The sequence below is a fragment of the Biomphalaria glabrata genome, chromosome 1 (assembly GCF_947242115.1).
Source record: "Biomphalaria glabrata chromosome 1, xgBioGlab47.1, whole genome shotgun sequence".
Lineage (NCBI taxonomy): Eukaryota > Metazoa > Mollusca > Gastropoda > Planorbidae > Biomphalaria > Biomphalaria glabrata.
Genome location: NC_074711.1, coordinates 58,329,044 through 58,339,936, shown reverse-complemented (window position 1 = coordinate 58,339,936; position 10,893 = coordinate 58,329,044). Strand labels below are relative to the sequence as shown.

The following is a 10,893-nucleotide window of genomic DNA, read 5'->3' as shown; positions in this document are numbered from 1 at the left end:
AGACGTTTTGACTAGTAGGCTGAGTCTGTTGTATTTCTGCCTGAGTGTTGGATTGTTTGGGTTCTTTTGGACCTTTTTGTATGCCCTTCTCCGAGCCATAACAAGTTTGTTGATTTCAGCCGTCCAAAAGTTTTTGAATTTTTTACAAGGGTAAGTTCGAGGAATAAACTTTTTAGCCATGCCCAGGATAGCTGTTGTTATTTGACGGTACACAAGGTCGACAGAGCTAGACTCTACATTGATTTTTTCAAGGGCATTGTCGACAGCTGTCTCGTATCCTTTCCAATTAGCCTTACTATAGCACCACTTTCGTGGTTCTTTAGTGGACTTGGTGTTCATTTTAGAAAGAGTGGCAGTCAGTAATATTGGAAGGTGGTCACTACCAATATCGCCTAGTACTTGATAAGTTATGACAGATTCCAAGTTAGCAGAGACTAAAGAAAGATCTGGTCGTGATAGTGGACCATTGCTAGCATGCAGAAGAGTAGGAGGAGAGTGTTTATTTTGCAAAAGAAAAAGGTTAGTAGAATTGCACAGGTCATGAACTTTTTTTACCAGACTGATCAGTGTCATCATAGCCCCAGGAAGGTGAATGGGCATTTAGATCTCCAGCTATGATAGTGTCTACAGTTATTGTTTCTCTGACATCTAAAGCCAGTTCTTGTTTTGGTGGATTATAAACATTGATGCACTTGAAGCGTCTATTATTTTTCCAAATTTCTACTTGTATCAGACAGACAGAGACAGAGTGAGTTGGTATAAACTTTAAAACAAAAAGATCACTCTGCACGACATATCCATCCTGAGATGGTGCGCTGTTATAACTCCTGTCTATTGCCCGGTTACATTCGGTGGATCGCCCCAAAAAGTCTTCTACTTAGAACGCTACTTTAAGACAAGCCTACCAGTGTCTAAATCAGCTGACATAGATCAGTGCAGTTTGTTTATTTGTTCGAGAAGTAATTTTGCTACATAGTTTTGGCAGTTAGTCCCAAGCGCAAAGTTGACTAGATAAAAATCATTTCAAGTGATATCTCGTGTTATATTTTGGGGGGGGGGGGGGGGAAGGAGGACAAAAAGTGTGTGTGTGGGGGGGGGGAGACATCGTGCCTAACAAACTGACATACACATTAGACCTATTTCTAGAGCTATATATTTGTATAGTACACATTAAATAAATAAACAAGGGCAAAGTTGTTCTTCCCTCAGGATATTATTTGGTCAGCTGCCACGTGTGGCGAGCTATGAGATCAATGATTTAGTTTTAATGGTTTCCATAACCTCACCCCCCCTCACTTTTTCTGCCCAAATTTAATTGTCACGTTTCAGATGCTCTTGTGCTGAAGGTGATTTTTTATTAGCATCAACGTTATACAGGGGCAGAAAGTATGGTAGACAGAGCATAGAGAATGATATAAACAATAAGATTGTAGACAGAGGCAGAAAGGATGGTAGACACGGGTAGGGTGGATGGTAGGCAGGGGCAGAAAGGATGGTAGACACGGGTAGAGTGGATGGTAGGCAGGGGCAGAAAGAATGGTAGACACGAGCAAAAAGGAGGATTATAGTCAGAAAGGATAGCCTACTATCAGATGCTGAAAACGAGAGTGACACCTGACCGTCATGTGACACCAGTGGTACATGTAGGCCTACTAGATGATATAGGTCACGAGGCAGTAACAGTCGAATCTCCGTGGTATAACATGATACTATTTGGATTGGAAGGTGTATCGTATAAACAAAACACTGTGTCCACCTAGCTGTACGCTCCCACACCATGTACCCTCCCTCTTTCTTATCACTGCTTACTCTTTTTCTTTTAACTCTTTGGATCCAGCCCCCACCCTCCTCTTTCCTTCCGTACTTTTTTTTCCCCACTCCCTTTTCAGTCATTTGTTTTTCTTTCCTTCTGTAAACGTTCAATGTGTCTGTGACATTTCCTTCTTCAAGAAATGATTAGAACTAGACATTGAGCCCCGTCCTCCACTCATAGATCGACTTGACCGGGCCACGCGGGGACTGACAGGCATTTAGGGATTCTCCATTTAAGACGTCCTTCCAAACAAATTTTGACCCATTATTAATTTAAGCCACAACTGCGTTCAACAGACACCAATAGCCTTACATTTTGAAACATGCAATGTGTTTATATGATCTTTAGTGTACACGTTAGGATCTGTATCTAACACTTTATAATAGGCCTAGTTGTTTTTTTTTATTTAACACTTTATCTTCTTTATTTTTACATTTTATGATCTTTTATTCACACTTTACGATTTTTATTTTAAACTTCAGGATCTTTATTGTATACATTCATTACTTTTTTTAAACGTATGATCTTCATTGTACACTTTTATGATCTTCATTGTACACTTTTATGATCTTTGGTGTACTCTTTTATGATCTTTGATGTATATTTTTATGATCTTTGATGTATATATTTATGATCTTTTATGTATATTTTTATGATCTTTTATGTATATTTTTATGATCTTTGATGTATATTTTATGATCTTTGATTTGAAAAAAACACACACACACAACTAAATGTGCACACATTCTCCAAAACAACAATAGTCAACGTTTTTTTTTTAAAGCACAACAGAACTAAGGAAAGCCCGAGGGCGCCGCAGGGCCCAGTCTGGCTACAACTGATCTGACAAGATATTTTATATTACCCCATTTCGATCTACAAGATAAAAACAAAGCATTACATTCATCTTGAGTTAATCAATAGAAATGAACCTGCAATAACTAGCCAATAATCCAACATTCAGGTAGCCAGGTAGGCAGCTCAAGTATAGGCTACTGGACCCTTGTAGCACTATACTTTTTAATAATTTTTTTTGGGGTGGGGGTGTACATAGATATGGTTTTAAACTAATTATTGTACAATAAGTAAGGTAATCCTGTTTCAGACCTTGCAATCTATAAGGCAGATGATGTAAAGGTCATCTGTCTCTATGGCCGACGGTTAACGAGGTTGTCATGTGGCCAGCACTCCGACCACCCGCCTAGTGCCAGGTACCCATTAGATTTGGATGGACTCAGGAGCGCCCTTTAAATTCCCGACATTTGAATTCCCAAATCTTCACCGAGATTCTAACCCGAGACTCGGTTCGGAAGCCAAGCGCATCCTCGCCGCCCCATCCCCCAACACCAACATACCTGCAACAAAATCCACTACGCCACTGCCTACAACTTTGGGTGGTATGCCAGCGTCGACACATGGCAAATGAGTTATGACAGCATTTCTTGCAAGGACTGAAACAGTGTTATTTCAGTAAACAGGTAAAAATATAACACCTTTTTTTTTCTCTCAAAATAGGCCCTCAGAACTGCTCATTCGTAAGCCATTGCGCAACCAAGTTTAAGCCTAAAGGCTTCTCTCCTAAATGACACGCATCACATTACGGCTAACGTGCTTAGATTTGTCAAAAGTAGGCCTTCAAACAGCGTTCACTTCAAGAAAAACTGATAAAATGTATTTATTTAGGCTATCAGTTCATTCACTGCTCTACTAGATCAAGCACTTGTCAACTCTTGTGTACAGAACTGATAGAAGAAATTGTAATTTTATTCTCTAATTTTTTCTGATACTGGCCCTTCTTTTTACAGGTCTGTCCAATGTCAACGGAATATTTATGTTTCAATACTTAGACGAAAAGATTTTTTTAATGTAGGTCACAGTGGGGCTGCGTAGCCACGGCATTCCTCATTAATCTGAGGACTTGAAGACAAGCCTTATTATTATTATTATCTATTATATAGATCTTAGTATATAATTAAATATCTAGATCCATAGCCATAGCATGATGATAGCGTAAGCTCAGAGTCAGACGCATTGGTGTTGATCTACGTCATTTGATAATCTAAAATAAATCAGCTCATTTTATAGAGATCCACTTACGTTACAGTCAAACCTGAGACGAGTTACTAATATTTGATCATTTTCAAACGAAAAATCATACATCTAGATCTAGTACATCTAGTCTAGTTCTAAATCCAAGTTGTCGCGCGTTCATTTGGTCTATGCAAGGATTGAACATGTCTTTCTAGCCAGTGCGTAAAATAAACGGATAATCCCGAATGCGCTTTTTGTTGAGCTCAAGAATAGTGCGTGAAATCCGATGTGATCTTTACGCTTATTGATAACATTGGGAGAACAAACGACTATGGCTAATCAAAATCCTTTGATGTTCATCACACTTGTTTAGAAAAATTCATATTTTTTTTAAAAAAGGAAATTACTTTCTGTCTTCAGTGAAGCAGTGTCAGCCATGAGCGAAGAAGAACAGCTCGGCCTTGTGAGACATATATACAGACTGGAGACATAACAATGGCTTTCTTAGGGAGCAGTTAGAAAATGGGATGTAGGCCTACGATAGAGTTACTTTCAACTTACGGCATAGGCCTGTTACTTCATAAATGTCCTAAATTTGTTGACATATAACTTCATAAATGTCCTAAATTGGTTTGACATAACTTCATAAATGTCCTAAATTGGTATGGCATATAACTTCATAAATGTCCTAAATTGGTTTGACATATAGCTTCATAAATGTCCTAAATTGGTATAACATATAACTTTAAAAAAGTCATAAAATGGTTTGACATACAACTTTAATAATGTCCTGAATTTGTTTGACTTGGTTGACATAAAACTTCATAAATGTCCTGGATTGGTTCAACTTATAACTTCTTAAATCGGTTTGACATATACCTTCATAAATGTCCTAAATTGGTTTGACACATACCTTCATATATGTCCTAAATTGGTTTGACATATACCTTCATAAATGTCATACATTGGTTTGACATATAACTTCACAAATGTCCTAAATTGGTGTGACATAACTTCTGCTAAAGTGTTTGGCCTATTGAACAAAGCGTGCAACTAAGAGTCTCTACCATCATATGTAACTGAAGTACTATATTTTAGAGTACAGCTGTAACTAGGAAGGATCAAACACTTCACTTAGCTCAAGAAATGTGAGAAACTGTTCTATCAACAAGAAAACTAGATCTGCATCTTACTTAAAGTGATTGATTTATTGATTACATCAGGAATAGCTCTGTTAATGTTACTACTAGACTCTACAAGACTTTCATTGAGTCAATTTGTAACAAATTTACAAGAAGATATTCTATAGATCTATATATTAAGATTATATTATATGGTTCTATATATAAGATTGCTTTCATGAACAAAAGAAAGAATGATATTACTTTCAATGCATGCATATCATAGTTTTCAAATTTAATGATATGAATCTGTTACAACATTATTGCCAAGTGAATCATTTTTTTTGTCCTTATAGCCACTAGCTATGTTTAATAAAAAAAAAACTAATTTGTCTACATATTAGTGTCTCTGTAAAGTGCCATTAAAAACAGTTGTATGCTCCCATAAGGTGATCAACCCTCTGACTTCTGCTATATACTGTGTTGTGTGTCCAGAACAAATGTTCCGTTTTAAAATTAAACTGCATATAACACTTGTAGAAAACAACAACATTAGAGCACAGAAGAAGTTAGAAATGGTTTGATTTAATTACAATCTATTTGTTACAAACATGAGCTCAGTTGTTTTGTTTTTTTATTTATTTACAAGTTGAAATTCTAATCACACACACACCAATACATTGTTACATGTTTAATGAGTGAACCAAATGTGAGGGACAAAGTTTTGACCATTCCCAGAGCTTTCATAAACTAATGACTCTAGAGATTTTGTGTGCAGTGTTGTGCATGTCCAGTCTAATAAAATATTTGTGCATTCTAATGAACATCATTGAGGATGAATCTTTTATCAGACATTACTAGGAAATTTGAATTTCTGTTTTGATATTTTGAATTAGGTTTAGTCTGTCTATAAGGTATATATCTTAACTGATACAATCACTAAATCTCAATACTGATGTTAAATCTTAAAGTAATTACAATCATAAGCCTTGACAGGTAATAACCATGGGCAGGTTATTCAAACTTTACAAGGGCTGGGTGTTTAATTGGTTTCTATTTGTTTACACAAGGAAGGAAATGTTATCTTTAAAACAAATTATGAAACAAAAATCAACAATTTATTCACTATTTATCTTACTGAATAACCCATCAAAGATGAGATCTGAACTAAGAAATGTATTTTGGGTGTGTGCTTTATCCTATTTCTCTTGTGTGCTTCTACCCTATTCCTTATATAACTTTACAACAAAACAAACAAAATGAAATTTTATTTTAAAGTCTAAATATTACAGTAATTTTCAATTACATTGTATATATACATGCCACTAGACAATGTGGCTTGCTGTATACATGCCACTAGACAATGGCTTGCTGTCATGTTAATTGATGAAACACAAGGAACTCCAGAAGTCTCAGACCTGATCTAATGACAAATAGTGGCATGAGTTCAAACATTGGGAAGGGAAGCATGGCTAAGAGCAGAACACAGCAGGACTTCTATTAGATCACTTTGATTGAACTGCCTGTAATGCCTGGCATGTCCAACATTAGTGATCTATCGAAACACCAACAAGGATTCTTCAAGGCAAAGAAGTAATGACAAAAAAAATTCTATTGCAAGTAATAACAACTGATAGAACTCTGATATTTGTTTTATAGCCAGCTTGTCATTTTCTACAAATATTATAAGCACCATAAAGATTATACAAGTATATGTATCTAAAAAAATAAGAAACATGATTCTCTAAATTATAATTTAACTGGATACAATTTTTTGGGGTTAAATTCATTTCAAGTGTTGCTGGACAGTTCAACTTTTCTCATGCTTCTTTTTTTTCTCCTCTAATTTTTTCAAGGGACAAGTTTTCTGTGTGTTTCTGGTGGTCTTGGTGAACTTTTTGTCATCTAAGGTGATCACTGAAGTGTTATCAAGCTTGACAAGTGTCGAGTCAGCTGTGATTGGTTTCTTTACTAACAGGAGAGCCTTTTTACCTGCTAAGACATGATGAATAGTTTGATCAGGCCTAGGGATGCTTATTCAGCATGACTTTAAATAATATGGTGGGAAGCTGTGAGTGTCGGAGTCACAAGATATGCAGCAAGGAGAGTGTCCAGCATTAAAGAAGCCGAACCAACAAAAAGCAGAGAGAAGAAGCAGGCCTATCTGCAACTGACCAAATCTACCCATGCCACTTATGTGGCTAGTTTTTTAAAGCAAGGATTGTACTTTACAGTCATCTTTGAGTTCATAAGATATGAGAAATGTGTTCATCTTTGAGTTCATAAGATATGAGAAATGTGTTCATCTTTGAGTTCATAGGATATGAGAAATGTGTTCATCTTTGAGTTCATAGGATATGAGAAATATGTTCATCTTTGAGTTCATAGGATATGAGAAATGTGTTCATCTTTGAGTTCATAAGATATGAGAAATGTGTTCATCTTTGAGTTCATAAGATATGAGAAATGTGTTCATCTTTGAGTTCATAGGATATGAGAAATGTGTTCATCTTTGAGTTCATAAGATATGAGAAATGTGTTCATCTTTGAGTTCATAAGATATGAGAAATGTGTTCATCTTTGAGTTCATAAGATATGAGAAATGTGTTCATCTTTGAGTTCATAGGATATGAGAAATGTGCTCATCTTTGAGTTCATAAGATATGAGAAATGTGTTCATCTTTGAGTTCATAAGATATGAGAAATGTGCTCATCTTTGAGTTCATAAGATATGAGAAATGTGTTCATCTTTGAGTTCATAATATATGAGAAATGTGCTTATCTTCCATCACAAAGGAGGAGCTATATATAAATAAAAAAGAATGTTTAAAAACAATGCTTACATTTAAATGCACTAAAATGTAGAAAATAATTTTTGAACAAGTATTTCTCTCAAAGTCTTCACTGATTAACTGATTAATACAAAAATTTCTAATTGTAGTTTGATCTTTTGTCTAACTTTTCACAGGGTCAAAGTTTAACGTAATCATAACTTACAAATTATTCCTGATAAAATCATCACAAATAAATTCTTTACACAATAGATACTTTGTCTACTGAGATCCAAGAGTTGTTTTCTTATGTCTATGACTCATGTGAAGGCCATAAGATGTTGTTTCATTAACTATTAAATCATTCACAGTCATCCAACAAATACTATTCACCAGTAAGACAATGTAAAGATGGATTTTACCTTGTCATGAAACGCATAACATTTGTGTATGAGAAAGAAGTTTGGAAAGTTGTACATTCAATCTTCAAAGTTAACAGAGCTACAAGAATTTGGCTAACTCATTGTTTTAGATATGGATCAAGTACATTCCCCTTTCAGACCTTGCAATCTATAGGGCAGATGATGTAAAGGTCATCTGTTACTGTTAGCCCATGGTTAATGAGGGTGTCATGTGGCCAGCACAATGACCAGCCCCATTTTCTTTTCCTAAACTAATGTCAGGTACCCATGAGAGCTAGGAGGACTAAGAGGAGCCCTAAAGATTCAAAGATATTGAAATTTAAAATCCCAGGATTCAAACCACTTTACCACTGACCCTGTGGATCAAGAACAGATGACATAATCAAGAAAAATTAAATGAAAATTAGAAATTAAGTTACCTTGATTGGTAAGCAGACCACAGGTACATCCAGGAGGGAGTTCCAGCTCCACAACAATATTGATCTTCTTCACTAGGCTGGGTGGGCGTAAGTCTTGTAGGAGTTTCACAGTTTTGCCTTTCATGATGGCAACTTTGTAGACTGAATTAGACATGATATTCTGGTCAGAACATTTGTTAAACCAAAATGTTTTTGTACAAAAGAGATTTAAATGCTTATATTGTGTGCATATTTTATTGACTGTATTTGTTTTACATGTTTTCAAACATTCCATCAGGAATTAAACTTCATTACAACATGCAAACACCAATAGTTTGAGTAAGAAAAGTAACAAAAGTAATAAAAGTAACAAAAGTTAACAAAAGTAACAAAAGTAACAAAAGTAACAATAGCTAATTGAGAGAAAGCGCTATCCATGAATGTTGGGAGTGCTAATAATCTAACAAAGAAATAGTACACTGAGGCTATGTATTACCAATATGCGCACCTTTTACTCTTGTTATGCACAATAGTAATTTGCAAGCAAGAAAAATTGGAATGAAAACAAAATAATGAGCGGTCTATTAAAGTAAAGCATAGATGAACTTCTTACCGGCACTAGATCTGCAGATCAAATCTTTAAAATTAAGTGGTAATACAGAAACTGGAATGCATACTGGGCAACCATCGGAACTCTAAAATGTAAAATTATATACAATTTAGTCAACTAAATAAAACATGTTACCCAACATATACATCATCTTTGAGATCCACTTATTTCAGGTACTCTAATGAAATGTATCTGACAAATAGATTTTAGGTATAGCTAGCACCCCATCTAAAACTGGAATTAAGATCCCAATAATTAACCCAAGCCAGGACAGAATATAAACCCAAATGGAAGTTGATTGATACAAAGGAATATTAGATACAGTAAGTTACAAAATATTATAACCATCAAAATATTTCAAATTTTGCTTTTCAATATTGTATAGTTCATAAAATAAATTTCATAAAGATGAATTACACCCACTCCCTCCACAATAGCCCTAACAGAAGTTTCATCTGAGCCACTTGTCAACAAAGTCTGATGCTGGTTCAAGCTTGCTATATCTTCATTTAGTCTAAGAGTGTGGCTATAAATTTCATAACTTTCTTAACTGAATTAATAATAGAACTTCCTAAATAGTAGAGTGGTTTATTAACCTACCATTGTAAAAGGTGCATCTATGCCAGGATCTAAAAGAACACAAGAAAAACAACATTTTTAATTTGTGTTTTATATAAAAAGAAAAAATACATCTATAAAAACTTTTCAGTGAGATGCTAATGAAATACAAATCATGTTAAAATAAAAAAAATCAATATCATTTTTGGATCTGGCAAAAGTGTATGTCATAAGCATTCATATTTTCTGCATTTGATAGCCCTCAATAAAAATCAAGCAATAGATTTTATATATAATTAGCAAGAAAAAAAATTTATTTGAAATCACAAATTGCAAGTGACCTAAAAAATTTTACTAATTTCAATAGTCATTGCTTACTGATTCTAACTTGATTAGGACCTTCAGGTCCAAATTCAGGGTCTGTGTTTTTGTGAGGTATTTCCTCTTTAGTTCCACAAGTAGTCTTGATTTTGTATGACTGTACTTTAAACACATCTTTAGAAACAGATAAAGATTGATACATAGAAAGTTTTAATGACAAATATAAGTTGACTTGTTTCGATTGTTTTTAAAAATGTTTTCTGTTTTGAATGTTCCTTCAGGCTTCAAGATAATCTACACCCTAGCCCAAACCTCCTGCAGGATGGCGGAGATGGTGGATGGCAACAGGCATGAGATGACCAAACTACAGCCCAGCACCCATACCGCGTGACCAACAGCCATGAAACATTAGTCATAGTATTAGATGTACTTTAAATATCCTACATTTTCAGTTCACTTAAGACACTCATCAATAAAACCTATAAACCCTGAGCTACAAGCCAGTAAATTCTAATCCCTTTCACTGTTGAAAAAAAATTCTTTTATTAATTTTTTTTTTGTGGTAATATACTAAAAATAGTAAAAATGTATCCCATTACTATAATTTACAAACATGCCTTTTTTTTTTGAGTTTCATGCAAAATATTCATTGCAAGGTGCCACTGACCATCCAGCCTAGCAGAGCATGAATGTTGTATGGAAATGAAAAAGATATCAAGATCCTGGATTTCAAAAGCTGAAATATTATTTGAAGGACAAGGTCTTTTTCAGAAGTTGTTGAACACTAAACATTTGATGTACTCTAGTACTTGTATCAACTTTGTACATAAATTTAAGCTTTTCAATTT

General features: G+C 34.7%; 1 protein-coding gene across 5 annotated transcripts in view; it reads right to left on the bottom strand.

Moving 5' to 3' along the window:
• Positions 1-5,530: 5,530 nt before the first annotated feature.
• The window catches only part of LOC106066722 (alpha-1-inhibitor 3-like), a 47,850-nt gene continuing 42,487 nt past the window's right edge, over positions 5,531-10,893 (bottom strand). For all 5 annotated transcript variants that reach the window (XM_056004373.1, XM_056004379.1, XM_056004398.1 and 2 more), the window contains 5 exons: positions 10,103-10,219; positions 9,767-9,795; positions 9,170-9,251; positions 8,578-8,718; positions 5,531-6,957 (listed from right to left, as the gene is read on the bottom strand). In XM_056004373.1, coding sequence (XP_055860348.1) covers positions 6,776-6,957; positions 8,578-8,718; positions 9,170-9,251; positions 9,767-9,795; positions 10,103-10,219 — 551 coding nt within the window. In that variant the 3' untranslated portion in view covers positions 5,531-6,775. The remainder of the gene's footprint in view (positions 6,958-8,577; positions 8,719-9,169; positions 9,252-9,766; positions 9,796-10,102; positions 10,220-10,893) is intronic.